The sequence below is a fragment of the Hyaena hyaena genome, unplaced genomic scaffold (assembly GCF_003009895.1).
Source record: "Hyaena hyaena isolate Hyena2069 unplaced genomic scaffold, ASM300989v1 scaffold_175, whole genome shotgun sequence".
Lineage (NCBI taxonomy): Eukaryota > Metazoa > Chordata > Mammalia > Carnivora > Hyaenidae > Hyaena > Hyaena hyaena.
This window is the reverse complement of record NW_024080808.1, coordinates 692,125-712,227: the sequence shown is the minus strand read 5'-3', so window position 1 is coordinate 712,227 and position 20,103 is coordinate 692,125. Positions and strand designations below refer to the sequence as shown.

The 20,103-nt window shown below is 36.3% G+C and overlaps 1 protein-coding gene across 1 annotated transcript; it reads left to right on the top strand.

Moving 5' to 3' along the window:
• Positions 1-13: 13 nt before the first annotated feature.
• On the top strand, positions 14-18,571 carry SOCS4 (suppressor of cytokine signaling 4). The gene is made up of 2 exons (XM_039240460.1): positions 14-338; positions 12,382-18,571. The coding sequence occupies exon 2, from the start codon at positions 12,474-12,476 to the stop codon at positions 13,797-13,799; it is 1,326 nt and encodes a 441-aa protein (XP_039096391.1). The 5' UTR covers positions 14-338; positions 12,382-12,473; the 3' UTR covers positions 13,800-18,571.
• Positions 18,572-20,103: the final 1,532 nt, after the last annotated feature.

The following is a 20,103-nucleotide window of genomic DNA, read 5'->3' as shown; positions in this document are numbered from 1 at the left end:
CGCAGGGCCGGACAGGAGGCGACGGATGGTGGCGTCAGCGGCGCGCCGCCTGCAAAGGGAAAAAAAGCCGGGTGCTGGGGGAGTGAGGAAGAAAGGGAGGGTGCCGAACACGGAAGTGATGGCAGCGCCTTAGGAGCAAGTGGAGGCGGTGACCGCGTCGTCTGAGACCAGAACCCGGCGCCGAGGGGTGGCAGCTTGCAGAAAGGCATCCGCCTTGTAGGACCTACGGGAGGTGCGGGAGTGACTGGGCCTTCTTTCACCTTAGCGAGCACCGGAGTGATGGCGATGGTGATGGCGGCAGTTACTCGGACAGCCCCAGTTAAGCTGCGCTCTGAGAGGTGAGTGGGGGAAGGGTGGCTGCTGCCTGGCCTTGTCGATTGGGGTCCGCTATCACCTTCCAGGCTTTCCTAGCATGCAGCCATATCCGGGTTCCTGAACTTGTCCAGCCTCTCCGTGGGGCCCCGCTAAAGAATGAAATTTGAGCATCTTCTTTCCAAAAGGGAGAGACCCTGCCCAAGCCTTTGATCTTGGCATCCTTCGCGCCCTCACCTTGTCGTTTCTATGGAGATAAAGGAGGGAAGACTGTAATCTTAGTTCTCACTCCCTGGAGATATGGCCCATACATTAATGCTTATTTGGGAAGACTCTTTACATATTTATATATATCCCTGAAGAAGAAAGTAACTTGGGTTTCCCCGTTTAGACCCCACCTGAAGTTCACTGAAGTGCGTATTTAGATCTAAAAGAAGAACCAGAACTAAAAGTATACTGTTGATGACTTCTCTCCTTGCAGTCTGAGCGAAGGTCTTGGCCATTAAGTTTATGGTTTAGATTGTGTCCTTATGTTCTCCATGTTGGTGGACCAGTCTCTCTGTTGAATACCTTCACAGTTGCATATTTTTGTGGTACTCACTTTGTAGTCTCCATCGGATACGAGTTTATGACATAAATGAGACCTTTTTTTGGTGTAGAGATTTCCCCATTGTTTTTTAATCTAGTTCCACTGTGAAAAGTTGCACAGTTACACAAACCGTGCTATTGTTCTTAACGTCTTGGCGTTGTGTGAAAAATTGTTTTGAGTACTAGGGCTCCAAATAGGCTTTCTAGATACTTAAGTTTGGTATATTAATGAAGAGGAAGAATGATGAGCTGAAAATGAACTTGGGATTTGTGGGAACATATTGTTAATTTCCCACCACAGCAAAAGATACCTGATACGATTCTGTGTAACTTAATTTTATTTGGAGATCATTCATTAATTTTAGGTAGACTGATCCGTAATTTTTTTTATCCAAGTGAGTGTAACTGGATAAACTATGGGATAAAGATGAACTATGATAATATTTGTCTCTGTACTGAGTATATCATGGTGAGATTTCAAGGTAGTACTATTCAGACCTCAGCACAATAAGAATCTAAATTGGTCCAACAATACAGGTATAAAATGACCTAACTATGATATCTATAACACCATGTAACTTTAAGCTATGAGTGGTGTTTGTACTTCTCACCTTTCACTCTGTCTTAGCAATCAAGCCATTTGATTCATAGGTTAAAGAAAAATTTCCTTTACAAATTTTACATGTTTGGAAAGAGCTTGGGCCTTAAAGTTGAACAGCCCTAGGTTTTAATTTTCACTGTCAGTTACTATTGTATGACCTTGAATATGCTTTACTTTTTCTGAATGTCATCCTCATCTCTAAAATGGAAACACCTACTTCCATTGATTGTTATAGCATAAAGGAGATACTCAAGAATGTATGAAATTGTCACTAATGTCTAGTGTTATTAACAGGGTACTTGGGTAGGTACTTAATGCTTTTATTTAAAATGGAATTTATTTTTGTTTAAATCATTGAACAAAATTTTTAAAATATTTTTCAAACATTAAAAGATGTATTATTCTGCGAGTATAAAATTTTCACAAGTCCATTTCTCTTTCACTCAAATGCCTACAAATTTTAATGTCAATGAGTTTATGGTCTTGTTGATGGAAACTGACATTCAAACATGTATAAGACAGTGTAGTAATGAAATGCATGTAACTTAAATGTTAGCAAAATCGTTTGGGAATATAGGATAACCTAGCTTTTTAAAAACAATCCATTATAACTGTCACTGATCTGGCTGTCAAAATTTTCCAAACGGATTTATGTATCATTCACGGTGCAGTCTCACAGGAGTGGGTAGCTGAATGAACTCACTGGAAATGATACCAAGGTGGCAATTTCAATTGCAGTGAAGATTAGCTTTGCTCTGTTGCAACCATTTTCAGGACCCTTAGGTTCACAAATACTGTTCTCAAGGGCAATAGGGTGAGAAAACATGAATATATATTACCATACTACTGATGGTGATGAGTATTATCTACATCATATACTCTTAGAAACTCAGTTTATCTGAGATGTATATCAGTATTGCCTTATGGAAGGAGTTTAAAAAATGCCTTTTCAATAAAATATGTACTTGATGTAAAAATCACCAATTATCTGCAAGATAAGCCTGGAAGAGAATGTTAAAATAACTGGGAGAACAGAGTATTGAAAAAAATAACAATGAAGGCAGTTTAGAAATCTGAAGGTTTGTGTATCTCTGAAGGTGTTCTGAGAGTTACCAGCTATTTAATTTTTGGAGTAAATAATTCTTGACATGTATGAACTTCCTTAGGTATAAAAGGCAATACAGTAAAAGCTCTATTTCTGCCTATCCAGTTCCTGTGGCTAAAGGCAGCCACACTGTTTGATTATGGTGTTACATGAATAGTGGATCATTACACAGCAAGACAAATATAATCACCCTTTTATTGATGAAGAAACCAAGGCTCAGAAATATTGTGGTTTGTCCAAAGTCACACTCCTACCAAATGTTGGAACTAGAAGTGAGCATATGTCTTTTTTTTTTTTTTGAGCACAGATCTTTTACCTTTCTGGTTCAAGGTAGTCTACTATACTGCCTCTCTAAATCATAACTGTTGCCATAAAACTTAGAATTTAGTAAAACATATCAGGACATAAAAGCATTTTATTTAAGTATAGAATCATCTTATAGTAGTCTGTTACAACTAGCAGATGTAAAACTTGTCACCCAGGCTACAATATAAGCATATGTTAATTATTGTAAAACAGTGGAAAGAATAATTCATAATTAGTTTTCAAGAAACTGCCTACTATTTCTGTTGAAATCTATGTATTTACTAAGTTAGCTCGCAAGAAATAATTTTTTTTAATAATTAAAAGTTTTGTTATTTGTACCCATGATGTTTCTATAAAGAATTTATAAAATTTTTTAACTTTCTAAAAAGACAGCATTTAATATCAGGAATAACATAAATTACTGACTGAAGCCTCCTCCATCTCAGATTTTCGAGGTATATTTTTGTGTAGATTTTCTAGCCTTATATGCGGACTTGTTTCCGCTTGTTATTTCTTAAAAGTTTTGCATCTTTCCAACTTCTCGTTTTTAGAAATTAACTTCTACATGAAAAGTTCTGAGTAATAATATCAGGTAGCAAATATGCGTTTTCATTAAGTTCCATATATGCTATTTTCATATGCCTTTATCCTGGCAATAAAAACGTGAGACAGCTGTCATTATCCAGATTTTACAGTGTGAAAACTGAAGCTAAATTAGATTTTAAAAATCAGGTGACATAACTACTAAGTGACAAATTCCAAATTTTAGCCCATGTTTGATGATTTAGCCCCTCATGCTATTTCATCTGCATCATGCTTTATTTTTTTTTTTAAGTTTATGTATTAATTTTGAGAGAGAGAGAGAGCAAGCCAGTGACTGCAAGCACATGCACCAGCAGGGGATGGGCAGAGAGAGGGAAAGAGAGAATCCCAAGCCTGCTCCACACTTGTCAGTGCAGAGCCAGATGTGAGGCTCAAACGCAAGAACCATGAAATCATGACCGGAGTGGAACGCAGCAGTCAGACACCTAACCAAGTGAGCCACCCAGGCACCCCACCATGCTTAATTTTTAAATATAGTGTAGTGAAAAAGTGTAGATTAATAATTTTTTATAGATCTTTAAAACTTTAAAAGTTTCTCTTTAGACTAAATTTCTCTTAAGGAAAAAAGATTGCAAGGAAATAAGCCAAAATGTCTAAGCTGATTGTCTCTAGGTAATTGAATTGTAGTTTTTTTCCTCGGTTTTAAACTTGTCTGAAGGTTCTGTATACTTTATACTGAGCATATAGTGTTTTCATAATTAAAAAATTACAAATTGGAGGGGCACCTGGGTGGCTTAGTCGGTTGAGCGTCCGACTTTCGCTTAGGTCATGATCTCGCGGTTCGTGGGTTCAAGCCCCGAGTCGGGCTCTGCTCTGACTGCCAGCTCAAAGCCTGGAGCCTGTTTCAGAGTCTGTCACTCCCTCTCTCTCTGACCCTCCCCTGCTCACGCTGTCTTTCTCTCTCTCCTTGAAATAAATAAAAAATATTAAAAAAAAAAAGTTAAAAAAAAAATTACAAATTGGAAAGAAAAAAATACATCCATTCAATCTAATTTGTTCCCTAAAGAGTTACAGTCATAGATCTTAAAGATTCTGGTTTCTTTTTTTCTTTTTTTTTTTTTTTTTACTTTTTTTAATGCTTTATTTCTGAGAGAGAGAGAGCGAGCGAGCATGAGCAGGGGAGAGTCAGAGACAGAGGGAGATACAGAATCCGAAGCAGGCTCCAGGCTCCGGGCTAGCTGTCAGCACAGAGCCTGACATGGGGCTCAAACCCACGAACTGTGAGATCATGATCTGAGCCGGTCAGACGCTTAACCGACTAAGCCACCCAGGTGCCCCAAGATTCTGGTTTTTAAGATTCTTTTAATTTTTTTTAATGTTTTTCATTTATTTCTGAGAGAGAGAGAGACAGCATGAGCAGGGGAGGGTCAGAGAGAGAGGGAGACACAGAATCCGAAACCGACTCCAGGCTCTGAGCTGTCAGCGCAGAGAAGTCTAAGTACTGCCAGATCTTAATTTTCTGCTCTGTCTTTACTCACTTTCAGTGACAGATTCTCAGACATTTCTCTTTGGCATGCCTCAGGGAATGCACAATCATTTAAATATTAGACCAAGTTAATGTTTCCCTAAAATGTGCTCAAGAAGGATTCTTCTAAGCCAAGTATAGAAAACTATGGCTTTCTTAACTGAAGGACCTCTCAGAGTCTTTAAGAAATATGCAGTGTAATCTTTCAGAGGGGAAGCCATTCCTAAACTTGTTTGACAAAGAAACCCGTATTTCTCTAGAATGTGTATTAACATCTTTTAGAACTAGTATCCACAAAAGTACAGATTGGGGGACAGTGACATAAGCATAATTGGGAAAGTAAGTGGAGAGTGTGAGAAGAAGAGGAGGGTGTAGTGGTACTAATCAATAGTTCCTTTTGCTTGTTTTGTTTTGTGTTTTCATCTGATTAAGTCCCATGAGCCCGGGCTTCGTAGCATGAAGAAAGGAGATACTAAAAATATTTACTGGAAAATGAACCGGTATTGCTTTTGTAATGGGAAAAAAACGTTGGTTCAGAGATTTTTTTCATTAGAACAAATTTATTTTTCACATTTTTTTCTTAACATTTCAAGGAATTCATCTGTCATCTACTATCCACTATATTCCGTTTGTGTCCACTATCTACTATCCACTATATTCCTCCTTAAGTATTAGACTATGATCAAATGTTAAGGACTATGACCCATAGAATCCAATTCAAATATTACAGACTATGATCAGAATGCTTTCAGGGAGTTTTGGGTCACATAATGGCAGGTAAACTTTGGAATCATGAATTTGGTAAGGAAATTCCCAGGTCTGAATTACTACCAGAGTAATAATTTATTTTTAAATTCTTTATGTAGTGTAATAAAAAATTCTATTAAATTATTTTAATAGAATTAATTTAAATTCTATTAACTTTATTTTGATTTAGTATTTACGTGAATTCTGGTCTTAGATGCATATCAGCATTATAGATAAAGTACTTGTTCAATGAATAATTAATATATACCAATTATGCTCTGGTATCCAGCATCATAGAGAATACAATAAATTTTCCAGATTGATGAAGTTTAACCATTTAATTGCTGGCATTTTAACAGTTTTCCGTAGAAATCTTGAATTAAAATCTAGAACTAACTAGAATTTAGAACTAACTAAATGTTATTTCAAGCTTTTACTTGTAGAATGGTCATGTTGGATTTCATTCTCATTTCACTGTCCTTGCAATTGGTAGTAGTATCTGGAATCAAATGGCTACTGAGTCTGAGGACTTGCTTTCTTGAAAATGGCTTTTATATAAATTTGCTTTTTAGATATTTACCTCTTGCTTATTAAGAAATAATAATTTTTTGAAAGATGTCACTGTGTACTCCCCAGAGCAATGTAATTTAGCTGCCTTCATAAAAAATTAATTATTGAATCAAAAGCCAAAGCAACATTCTCCCAAGTGATTTTTTTTCACCCTGTTAAAAAAAAAAAAGCTTTCCAGTTACCAACAAAGATCTTTGATTTGTCAGCACGTTTTAAAATTTCACCTTTGATTGCTATACTACATAAAAATAGTATTCAAGCTACTTTGTTAGGAATTTGATCTCTTCTACCTCATTTATACAAAGTCCATAAAATTCCAAGAAGTAATAATAGGCTGTTTGAAAGGGTTTGTTCAGATTTAGAGCCCTACTTTTTTTTACATTCACATTTTACCAAAGCACTTCTCCAAAATTCATCTTTAGTCTTTAAAAATATAATAATAGGGGCGCCTGGGTGGCTCAGTCGGTTAAGCGTCCGACTTTTGCTTAGGTCATGATCTCGCGGTTCATGGGTTCGAGCCCCGCGTCGGGCTCTGTGCTGACTGCCAGCTCAGAGCCTGGAGCCTGTTTCAGAGTCTGTCACTCCCTCTCTCTCTGACCCTCCCCTGTTCATGCTGTCTCTCTCTCTCTCTCTCTCCTAGAAATAAATAAAACATTTAAAAAAATTTTTTTAAATAAAAAAAATAAAAATATAATAATAAAAACAATTTTGTTCTCACTAAAAATTAATGTTATTTTTAGTGAGAACAGTGATTTAGAAAACTGATTTTTTTACTTTTAAGAATTTTTAGGTTTCATGAAACTTGTGGAAGAGATTAGAAAATTATTTTTCCATGTATCTAAGTGTAAAGATGTGAGGGTTTATATACATGATACATTTTTATCATTTTTGTAAATAAATCATGTAATAGTGAGAGAAATTTGAATATCCTTTTTATAAATAGATTTATTCGTAGCACGTTTTTTAAGCAGTTACTTTCTTTTTTTAATTTTTTTAACCTTTTTGTTACAAGTTTATTTAATTCATAAAAAGGACTTACCATGGATTCTTTTTGGTTTTTTTATTTTATTTTATTTTTTAATGCTCTATTTATTTCTGAGAGAGAGACAGAGACAGCATGAGCAGGGGAGGGTCAGAGAGAGAAGGAGACACAGAATCCCAAAGCAGTCTCTAGCCTCTGAGCTGTCAGCACAAAGCCCAATGCAGGGGCTCAAACCCATGAACCACGAGATCACGACCTGAACTGAAGTCCAATGCTCAATTGACTAAGCCACTCAGGCGCTCCTTCCTTCCTTCCTTCCTTCCTTCCTTCCTTCCTTCCTTCCTTCCTTCCATTTTTCCATCCATCCATCTATTTATTTTGAGAGAGACAGCACAAGCAGGGGAGGGGGAGATAGAGTCCTAAGCAGGTTAGGTTCTGTGCTCAGCTTGGAGCCTGACAGCCCACCAAAGGCTCCATCTCATGATCATACAACCTGAGCTGATATCAAGAGTTGGATGCTTAACCAACTAAGCCACCCAGGTTCCCCATTTCTATTTTCTTTTGTGTATAACCTTTCAATTTTTATGTAATTAATAATTGCCTAATTATTTTTGTTTATATTCTCATCTTCTCAATTGAATTTTCCAAAAGTCAATTCTATTTTGGTTTTTGTTCCCTGAAGATCCTCCACTTTGGAGCCTCTGGCCTTGTGTAGTTTTGTTGACTAGTTGCTTTGGATACCCTGTTGTCTAGAGACTCCTTCTTCATCACCCTAAGAATTCACATTTCCTTTCTGCTTTGTTAAATGTCTATTTCCTGTGTTGTATCTTTTGATGTGTATGTATGACTCTAATTTTAGAAGATTGTCTTCTAATATGAGGTAAGATTGTTGATGTTTTGCATGTCTGGAAATTTTTTTTTAATGTTTATTTTTGAGAAAGAGAGAGAGAGAGAGTGCAAGCTGAGGAGGGGGGTGCAGAGAGAGAGGGTCAGAGGATCCAAATCAGGTTCCATGCCAACAACAAGCCTAATGTGGGATCTCACATTCATCAACTGTGAGATCATGACCTGAACAGAAGTTGAACACTCAACCATCTGAGCCACCCAGGTGCCCCTGTGTGAAAACTTCTTTATCCTCATACTTGATTGATATTTTGACTGGTTGTCTCTTCAAAGTTGGAAACTAGCGTCTAGCTTCTAATATTACTGTTGAGAAACCAGATGCCATTGTATTTACAGCCCTTTGTGACTTTTTTCCCTCAGGAAAAATTTTATTTTTTTAATTTTTTTGTTTTAAACTTATTTGTTTATTTAACTATGGTAAGAACACTTAACATGAGATCTATCCTCTTATCAGTATTATCCTCTTCATCTCTAGGGTTGTAAAATTTTAGAATAACGTAGCTCAGTGTGTATTTTGCCCCATTGTGCTGGGTGCTCAGTGAGCTCTTTCATTATGGAGGCTCATGTGCTTTTGTTCTGGGAAATTTCTTTTTTTTTTTTTTATGTTTTATTTATTTCTAGGAGAGAGAGAGACAGCGTGAGCTGGGGAGGGTCAGAGAGAGGGAGTCACAGACTGAAACAGGCTCCAGGCTCTGAGCTGGCAGTCAGCACAGAGCCCGACGCGGGGCTCGAACCCACGAACCGCGAGATCATGACCTAAGCAAAAGTCGGACGCTTAACCGACTAAGCCACCCAGGCGCCCCTGTTCTGGGAAATTTCTTAATGTGGTTTCTTTTATAGTTTCTCCCTCTTCATTTTGTTATTTGCTATGAAGTATATATATTGATCCTCTAGTTTTCTTACCTTTTCTAATTAACCATTTTTTCCTACTTCCTGTTATTTCCGCAATTTATCCTCCAACTTTTCTACTGAATATTTTATATCTGTAATCATATTTTTAATTTCCAAAACTTTCATAGCCTCTAATTGTCCCATACTCTTCCTACTCATTCATAGGTATAATATCTTCTCTTAACTTGGAAGAAATCAATTTTATTTTCTGCTCTTTTATAGTTATTGTTTTCTCTCAGTTCTTAATGTTTCAGTCTCTCTTGTTTATGTTAGAGACTTTCCTCAAAAGTCTGATGACCTATGACTATTCATTCATATTCCGGAGTGAATGAAGCACAGCAGTACTGCCTGAGAGCTGTGAGTAGGTGGGGCTTGTGGACTGGCAAGCTTCTCTGATCGCTTGGGTGGCCTTCCAGCTTTTTATTGGAGGAGTCCCAGGTATCGGCATCTAGAAGTCTTTTCTGCTTGGCCATTCTATTTCTTTGGCAAAGTCTCTTTTAGTCCCCTGTTAGGAAATATGAGTCTGGCTGCTGGAGTTCTGAGAGCCAGATTGAAGAAGAAGTCAGGAACTTTCATTCTGATTTGAATCCCAAACCTCCTTTCTGCCCCTGTGTCTGGTATCCAAACTCCTGAGCCTCTCTGGTTCAGTTTCTCCAAATGATAAATATCCCACCGTCTCTAAGTGTAGGAGTAAGAACCAGAGAGATCCAGCTGTACCTCTGCATATTTTCAACCTACCTCTCCATTTTCCACCCTGATCTCCACCCACATTTTCTATAGCACCTGGTACCTCCAGGTCCTGAACTTTGCTTACCCTGTTGGCTTGCTTCTCCTTCATGTCACTTCTGCGCCTACTGTTATCTACCTCTCTGCTGATGAGTCAGTTATTATTCCTCCATTCATATTCTGTCCTCGTATTTTGGGATTCAGGTTATAGATACCTGCTAGTCTCATTGAAGGTAAAGTTTATATTTTTTATTTCTGATTTTTCCTTGTTTTGGGCTAACTTCTGAAAGAAGGATAAAGCAAAAAGATTTTCACTTGGCGATTTTATTTATTGAGAGTGAGAGAGAGCATGAGTGAGGGAGGAGAGCAGTGTAGGGGAAAGGGAGAGAGAGAGAGAGAGAGAGAGAAACTGGAGCAGGCCCCAGTAAAGATGGGAATGTCATCAAGAATAGAGAGTGAGAGCTTATCTCTGATAATAGAAACAATACAATGTAGGGGTAACAGGGAGGCAAGATGAAGGAGCTCATATCCAGTGTAGTTAAGTTGGTCACAGAGTTTAATAAACTGCTATTTTGATTTTTTTAGTAAATCAACAAGCATTTTAAATCTTACATATTTCTTACAACTGAGTAAAAAAAAAAATAGAAACTGGGGCACCTGGGTGGCTTAGTTGGTTAAGCATCCGACTTTGGCTCAGGTCATGACCTCATGGTTTGTGAGTTCAAGCCCCACATCAGGTTCTGTGCTGACAGCTCAGAGCCTGGAACCCACCTCAGATTCTGTGTCTCCCTCTCTCTGCCCTTCCCCCACGCTCACTCTGCCTCTCTCTCAAAAATAAAAATAAACATTAAAAATTTTAAGAAAAAAAGTAGAGGGGCGCCTGGGTGGCTCAGTCAGTTGGGCTTCCAACTTTGGCTCAGGTCATGATCTCATGGTCAGGAAGTTCGAGCCCTCCATCAGGCTCCGTGCTGACAGCTCAGAGCCTGGAGCCTGCTTCAGATTCTGTGTCTCCCTCTTTCTCTGCTCCTCCTCCACTCACACTCTGTCTCTGTCTCTCAAAAAAATGAATAAACATTAAAAAATTAAAAAAAAAAAGAAAGTAGAAACCATGTTGTATTAATGAAAAATACCTGCTTGGGGCTTATTACTTTCTTATCTTGAAAAATGTATGCAATCTCTTAGGAACAAGTAAGTGTCTCTTCTAATCCATGACTCTTCATATTCTTCAGCTACTTTGTTTCTTCTCCTTGTTTATTTTTGCTTAGTGGAATTTAGTCAATAAACAGCCAGAGCATACTGTTGAATATAATTTTGGCATACTAAGTGATGATGTATCTTCCCAAATTATAATTAAAAATATTTTCCCTATAGATTTTAAATGACTATATATTAGTGAGTTCACTAAATCAAAATAATCAGTATAATCACCAGGTGCTATTCAGTGTTTAGCAATGGAGTACTTAATTTGGCAAGTCTGATTCATTAGTTCACACTTCTAAGTACTTGCTTAAGTATTTACTACAGATGTTTGTTTCCAATCGTATTGCTTTGAAAATACTTTCAAGAGGCTATAAACATTTACTTGACTGTCAGGATTGTAATGTTCCTCTGGCATAATCAGAAACTTAATCATAATTAGTATGCTGAGTGGGACTGATTTTCTCAGTCTCCAAGTTCAACTTTTATCTGTAAAATATTTGAGATTATAGAATCCTTATCCCCAATTCTGGCTTGAATCTTATTCCACCTAAGAATAGTTCATTTAATCCCATCTATGACCAATCGTTACTATTCCTCTTAATAGAATTCAGTATTTCACATTGTAAATTCTGTATCCAGCCAATTTCATAGGAAAGTCATTGCCCTACAGAAATTTCTGTTTGTTTCTCAGAATTACCAAGAAAAATACAAGAGTGTGTGTGTATGTGTAAAGTAACAAAATTTTATTCTATTCCATATTTTCTAAAACTTGCCTAGACTAATAGTGAAGTTGACAAATTACTGAAATGAGTTGACAAAATTGCATTGGGAATGCTTGCATGGCATTCATACTGTTCAGTGGTGATTATTGAATAAATTTTTAACAGCTTTTATAACTTAAAAGTTCATATTTTCAATCAATAGGAAATAAAACAAGGAGAGGGAAGTGAAGGAACGATAGAGTAGTGGTTCTCAAACACCAAGTTATAGATTTCTCACTGGCTCTTACAAACAATTCACTGACTGGTTTGCTGTGAAATAAAAAGGAGAGGAAAGACTAGATGTGTTTCAAGACTAGAAATTATTCACATTTTGAGCATACAGTTTGGCTAAGACAGGAGGCCTCACTGTTTCCATTGAGAATTAGTTGTGGGAAAAGAACTCAGATTCTTGACTCTCTGGCACTATGAAATTATTAGTATATAGTAAAGCATATTATTTAAGTGAGAACAAAATATCTTGGAATGCCTTCCGACATATCCAGTACTCTTATCTTATACGTATACTCATTTTGGTTTTTCATCTTCTGTTTGGGGGTTAATAATATAAACTACTGTATACAAAATGAATGATGAATGACTAATGATTTTTTTTTTCTTTAGATACATCCAGAGAGTGCCCAGAAGAAACTCCCTGCTGGAGAAACTAAAAAAGCAGTATTTATAACCCTGGAGTTTGTGGACAATTTATTAAAATGGCAGAAAATAGTGAAAATAATAGCAAAAATGTAGATGTAAGGCCCAAAACTAGTCGAAGTAGAAGTGCTGACAGAAAGGACGGGTATGTGTGGAGTGGAAAAAAATTATCTTGGTCAAAAAAGAGTGAAAGTTGTTCAGATGCTGAAACAGTGAATGCTATAGAGAAAACTGAAGTTCCTTTAAGGAGCCAAGAAAGGAAGCACAGCTGTTCATCCATCGAGTTGGATTTAGATCATTCCTGTGGGCATAGATTTTTAGGCCGATCTCTTAAACAGAAACTGCAAGATGCTGTGGGACATTGTTTTCCAATAAAGAATTGTAGTGGTCGGCACTCTTCGGGGCTTCCATCTAAAAGGAAAATTCATATCAGTGAACTCATGTTAGATAAGTGTCCTTTTCCACCTCGATCAGATTTAGCCTTTAGGTGGCATTTTATTAAACGACACACTGCTCCTATAAATCCCAAATCCAGTGAATGGGTAAGCACAGACTTGGCTCAGAATGAATTGAGGGATGGTCAGCTAAAACAAAGAAGAGACGTTGAAGAAGAGGTAAACTGCTTCTCACATACTGATGTTCAGCCCTGTGTCCTAACCACCAACAGTGCTTCCTATAGGGGTGGACCTGTGACTGGCTCTGTGATGAACCTGGTTTCAAATAACAGTATAGAAGATAGTGATATGGATTCAGATGAGGAAATTATAACACTTTGCACAAGTTCCAGGAAAAGAAACAAACCCAAATGGGAAATGGATGAAGAAATCCTGCAGTTGGAAACACCTCCTAAGTACCATACCCAGATTGATTATGTCCATTGTCTTGTACCAGACCTCCTTCAGATCAATAACAATCCATGTTACTGGGGTGTTATGGATAAATATGCAGCTGAAGCTCTACTAGAGGGAAAACCAGAGGGTACCTTTTTACTTCGAGACTCAGCACAGGAAGACTATTTATTCTCTGTTAGTTTTAGACGCTATAGTCGTTCTCTTCACGCTAGAATTGAACAGTGGAATCACAATTTTAGCTTTGATGCACATGATCCTTGTGTCTTCCATTCTCCTGACATTACTGGGCTCCTAGAACATTATAAGGACCCAAGTGCCTGTATGTTCTTTGAACCACTTTTATCCACTCCTTTAATTCGGACTTTCCCTTTTTCCCTGCAGCATATATGCAGAACAGTTATTTGTAACTGTACAACTTATGATGGCATTGATGCCCTTCCGATTCCTTCTTCTATGAAATTATATCTGAAGGAATATCACTATAAATCAAAAGTTAGAGTACTCAGGATTGATGCACCAGAACAACAGTGCTAGGAAAAGTGTAGGTAAATCAGAATGATTATATACATATTTTCATTTAATATTTTATTTTTCTTATACCACTTTGAATTTTTCTACAAGGGCAGTTGAAATCCAAAGTAAATCTCTGCCCTAAATTTTACTTCCAGATCAGTTTATTTTTCTTATAACACTAATTGTTTAGAGTTACACACTAGGGGCTAATGAATATTTTTGACCACGTGTTTGGTTTTTGTTTTTACCAAATAGATTGATTTTTTTCTTTTCTTAATTGTAATTTGCGTATGATCCAGGGATATTTGGAATTTGGTAGGCAATGCAAATACAGCTAAGTAATTTGTATTTCGTATTTTTCTTTAAAAATAATCTTCTGTTCTTTCCTAATGTAAATTCCCTTGTTAACCTACGCCATTGGCATTCCTATACATAAAATATAGTTTCCCTGTTCCCCTTCAGAGTTGTTTTAAAATTCTTCAGTAAAGCTGAGTGTTATAATTCACAATCTATACCAATGTAATTGAGTATTGTAATTTAATAATAGGGATGCTAAAGGTAACAAAATGGTTTAAAATTGAAGTGTTTCACTTTAAATATTAACTATTACTAGATTTGATTGATTGGGAAGAATCAAATGAGAACATGACTTTTTGGAGGTGAATTTATTTTCTACACTGTGGCATGGTCATTTGTTATTTTTGAATAGGTCTTTCACTCAAGACGAGTTGCTTTCTTCAGAACATAAATATTGTTCCTTTCTCACTGGAAGCTTAAAAAGTTATGATAACACTACAGTAACTAGTAGTTACTAACGTATTTAAGTAACAATGGGGTTTTTCTGTATTTACTTATGAACTGTTGCTTCTAATTAGCTTTTTTATAGAAACTCTGAGCCTGTTACTTTGGGGAAATGCCACAATATTATAAACAGCTACAAATTGCCGTTGGTAACCAAGGAGGACATAAGTAGTCTTCATTATTTTAAATTGAGCTTGACTAAAGATTCAAGAAGTAAACATGGAGCTCAATTTTTAAGAAGCTTAATATTGGTTTTGATTTTCAGGTTTCAAATACTTATTCCTATTTTTAGAATTAACATGTCTTTACTGTGGCTTTAACAAAGGGAAAACATTTTGAGAGTTACATGGCTTATGCCATGCTGAACAGTACTGGGCACTGGGACTAAGTTTTTTAAATTTAACATCTCAATAGGGAAGTATATTTAGAAACATCGTTATCCCAGTATAATAACGGTAAATGGAGTGATAGCCTATCTAACTCCTCTTTTTTTCTAGTAGTCAGTGCATAATTTCCTAGACCGTAGTTTCTTCTGGTGAGCTGTCTAGCCCTTTGTACAAAATGGCATTTTTAATATCATAGTAATTGATTTCTTGATGCTAATTTAGGTCCGGTAGTAGGCTGCTTCTACCTGGATTGAAAAAAATTTGATTCAACTTTGCAACTCAGAACAGGTGTTTCATAGGTATCCTTGCTTTTATGTTGAAGTAGCATTTCACTTTCCTGCAGTTCTGTTAACATAAAGATGGCATTTTTCAATAATAGTTTTAAAATAAAATTTTAACCATTACCGCAAAATTAAACCAGGAAAATCTCTGTTGCCATTATTTTCTATCATTTTTTTTCTCAGTGATCTCAAGATTGGCTTGGTTCCAGTGAGGGTAACTACTAATTATGGCACCTGTCTATGGAGTAATGAGGCTCAGGATATCATTAACACCAACACCAGGATAAATATCTCTTCTAAAGATGATATTTCCCTTCTACAAAAGTAGAGAAGTCTCATACTACCTCATCTTTATTGTGATGCTTTTGTAGATCACTGAGAAGCTTGTCTTGTTTACCAATAGAACACTTCCTAAATATCCATTTTTGGTGAAAGAACATTAATAGTATAGTAAGAATCTACCCGTGATTATAGTTTTTTATCAGAATTTGATAATGAGACTTTCTGTTTCTGTGAAACAATTATTGTTTTAAATATTTTTCTTTTAAAAATAACTTTTTATCAGTACAGAAAAATCTAAAGGATGACTAGCTAACAAATATTCTGTTAAAGAGTAATTTTATAAAGAAAAATAAAATATAATTATGTTGTCTTTTATAATGGTAAAAATTAATGTTTATATGAAAATCAAGATCTAAGTAGCTTTTCATATATTCAGACTGGTTGCTTGTGATATATTTTCTCTGGCTTTCTTATTTTTCCAACTTCAAGGTATTAATAGCTGTTAACATTTTAAAAATACTGCCATATATATAGCCTTGAAGTAGATCTAATAAATGAGAGCAGGGAAGAGACTCATTTTACTCTGAAATGGTTTGTATTTCTTCTTTGGTATTTGCTACAGTGAAAAGAAAACTGGAAAGTAGAAATATAAAGACTTGAGAAGGGAATTGTTTACCATGAAGGAAAAAGAAGAGAAATAATAGATTAATTTTTAAAGCATTAAAGAATTGAAATTTAGAAAGGTTAATTTCTTTCTCAGTGACTTTGTGAGGACACATTTGGAAGAGCATCCAGTATTCACAAACTAAATTTAAAAATGTAAAATATGTAGTTATTGGAATATATTACTACAATGATTAAGTTTTGAGAAGAACACAAAGAAAGATACAGATATATCTAAATATAAATTTTGTAACTAAGTTTGTTGGCACTTGAAAAGTGTAAATTCCAGAGTTGAAGAAGCGTTCAGCATGGTGGAAATGTGTAGAGCTTATCAGTGAGAAAGGATGGAGCTAAAAGAAACAAGATAAAATATTAAAATTAAGAATTTAGGCATCACCTCAGGGAAGAGCCTTGACAGTGAAAGGGAACTGCTTAATCGCTAATAGCTGGTCTGGACCAGACACTTAACTGCGCTTTGGGAATCATCCTGCACTAATCAGGAAATAAACTTGACTTTTCTATTTCTCAAGCTTTTCAGGATACCACCACCACCACCACGCATCTTCTTTTTTTCTAAGCTACACAGCATCTTGATTCATACTATAATTCCTGAAATATGCTGAATGGATTTGTTTTTAGGTTCCTTGAGCATTTTTGTATAAAGAATCGTATGTGATCTTTCTATAGGCATGCCATTCACGTAAATAATTCATACAGGGAATGGCTTAATTTAAAGGAAGACCTAATAGGAAGAAGATTAAAGGAAGCTTTTAGTCAGCTTGTGGCTAGATTTATTGATTTGGTGAACAGAACTGTTTTCTTTCCTGAATTTCAGCTAATGGTCAAAGAATGGCTTTCAGTTAAAGTTTCGACTTATTATAAATAATATAAAGAATGTCTTAGTAATTAGAAATCCTTTAAAAAGTAGAGCAAATGCGGCAAATAGGACTCATACAAATTCCATTTCTTTTTGTAAGAAAAACACAAACCGTTATCATTTATTCATGAGCCAAAGCCATTAAGAAGACAAATCAAGTTATCAGCTTCCTGTCTCTCTGAAGTTTGGATCATTTTATAGACTCATGTAATAGGTTTCTTCCTATGAAACAAGAACCTTGAAACCTAACTCTTATAAATGTACTCTTAGCTTTCATTTAAAATCTTTTTTGTCATATTTAGCTATGATTATAGCTAAAATCTGTGTAATCAATAGGTTATACATTGATTTGGGTAGAGCAAATTTCACAGGAAAGTAGACATCATTTTTTGAGACAACACAGGGAGAACAGTGTTTAAATGTAAGCCTGTGTGTTAAGTAATTTAATACCCAAATGAATAAAAGATTTTAAGTCAAGCAGATTATTGTTTCTGATTTGGAAAACGATTTTGGTTTTAGCCATATTTCTAAAAAATGGAAAGCACAAAGTTTTTTTCTTTTTTTTAATGGCTTACTAGAAGTGAGTAGTGCTACAAGAGTCTGTCTATACCATTCTAACACATTAAGATATTGGACACATAACGGAGGTAACTTTTCAAATGGATTGGCTTCTAAGTAGAAATAGACTAATGGATATAACCCAATGGAAAGGGACTTGGGGCACATGAATTCTATTTCAAATATAACCAGAGTCTATTTTTTGTTTGCTTTTTTATTTTCAAATAGATTATCCTAAATCTTTACCTTCATCTAGCATACAAAATGTAGATCAATAATACTTGTCACTTGACTTGCTGAAGGTTAGTTCTTCATTTAAGAGGTGACCCTTGGAGTATACTTGAAAATACTTTCTGTAATTTCTTGAAAATAATGTGATGATAGATGTCAAAGTATCCCTTAGTGGACCCTGCAAATTCACATTCACTTCTAGTCTGTAATAGGTTTTCTTGGCTTGGTTTGACAATAGAGCTAGTACAATTTGGATTTATGATTTAGACTCTGAAATTGGATGAACAACTCCAGTTTCCTCCTACCCTTAATAAGGTTTATGTAAAATTGATGTTTGCCTAAGTTATTTTAAAAGTTGATTACATTTGCAGGAAGTAAAGATAATCACTTTTGCTGTGGTTATAATCAAATCTAAGCTTTCGGACTTAAAGTAAAACTTGCGATTTACTTAAATTATTCTGACTTTGCTAGGATTGAATAAATTCTGTGTAAACCAAGTATGAATTTGATTTATACTTGAATATACAGAGTGTAAGTAGTAACTTCACAAAGTTGTTAGTACTCTTGTCAATCAGACTTGTGTGATCTTCCCCGTACCCAACAGGTAGTAGTCTGTTTACATTTTTATTTCTAATCCTGGAGTTGAATGTTTCTTCTTGGATGTGAGTTCAAATAAATTGAATAAATTTTCACTTCTTAATTAAACTTCATATATAAAATACAAAGGCTTCGTATCTTGTTTTAAAAACTATATCCTGACTTCGCACATTCAACTTAAAACCTAAAAAAAAATAAAAATCTATTTTACACATTTTCTAACTTAAAATACACTTTCCATGTGTCAGTTTGGGTCTTCCAGAAGCAGATGCCAAGATGTCATTAAAGGCACAAGATTTATTGGGGGAAACACCTATGAAGAAAGAAAATGTGGAAGTCTTCATACCACTTTGCAAGTCTGACATACATGAAAGAAATTCGAAGATTGGGAAGGGTGGGCTTCAGACTGCAGGACAGTTGTGGAAAAGCTAGATAGGGATTTAGTTCCTAAGCAAAGGTTGCCTGTGGGAGCCCACATGGGACAGGAACTCTCACCATGCTGTTATTGGCTGGAAGCATGGGCAAACGAGGCTCAGTCACTGATAGTGACCTGGACCAAGGTGAGGTGAGGCCCTCAACTTGGGCACAAAAATTTTTTGACCAAAATCTCAGCAATGAAAAACTGTTTCAGTGCAACATTTTTAAATCAGAATTTTTTAAAGACAATGAAAAAGGTTAAAATTTTAAAGTAGTTATTACTCAGTTCCTGTGGACTCAGGCTTCCTTATAGCTCCAAAAGGCACCCTTGACACTGACTCCTGAGGGCAGAGTAAGTCGTTCACACTAATCCCATTTTCCATAGACCATTTTCCCTGTAAAAATAAGTCTTCCCTACGCTTAGGTATTTGCATTTTCTCTAATTCGGTTTTCAGTATGAGAAGTGTGTGTGCTGGTGGAGCATACTCAAGAAATCTTAGTTTTAGTTGTTTCTAGTAAAGTGCCCCTCTCCAGTGACCCACTATAGGGTTACACAAAGAAGTAAAATGTTGCAACGATATTGCACACTTCCAATATGTTTCTATGTACATATTTTATATATAATATACATTACAGAATATACATAATATATACGTTGCATACTATATAATTATGGCATCTTCATTACTCGTTAGCAGATTCCTTGATGTCTGGGGAAATGTCAGTCACCCTAAAGACGTGACAGTAAATAGGTAAAGGTTTATTAAAAGATGAACATGTGGAGGGAAGAGGTATTGATCACGAAAATTCTGCAAAGACAGCTGTTTGTAAACATCTTCTCTTTCCTGTTTTGTTCCTTTAGCTCTCCCCAATTTTGGTCCCTGGGCCGGTATCCCCTAATTGGGCCGTATCCACACCCAGCCAGCTTCGAGGCCCGGCTGTAAAAATCTAAGCATAGGAAATCCACAACCTGTCCTCAAGCCACTCCAGGAAACAAGTTAGCAGTTTCCGCCACGCTACTCAAAACGTCACTGGCTACAGAAATTTCCACCGAGTGCTCGGAATTCCGGAAAACCAGGGAGCTTTCCTCCCGCCCACCAGAAGAAAGCTTCACGGCCCCGCCGGGCAGGCTGCAGTGCCACACAGAGCCTGCGGGAGGCGCGCGAGGCCCGGCCCGGCCCGGCCAGCCCTGCCCCAGGAGGAGGAGAGAACGCGAGCGGGGGCGGTGCGCT

What these genes read in the sequence shown, in the direction of transcription:
- SOCS4 (XM_039240460.1), top strand. Translation starts at nt 12,474, where the DNA reads ATGGCAGAAAATAGTGAAAATAATAGCAAAAATGTAGATGTAAGGCCC.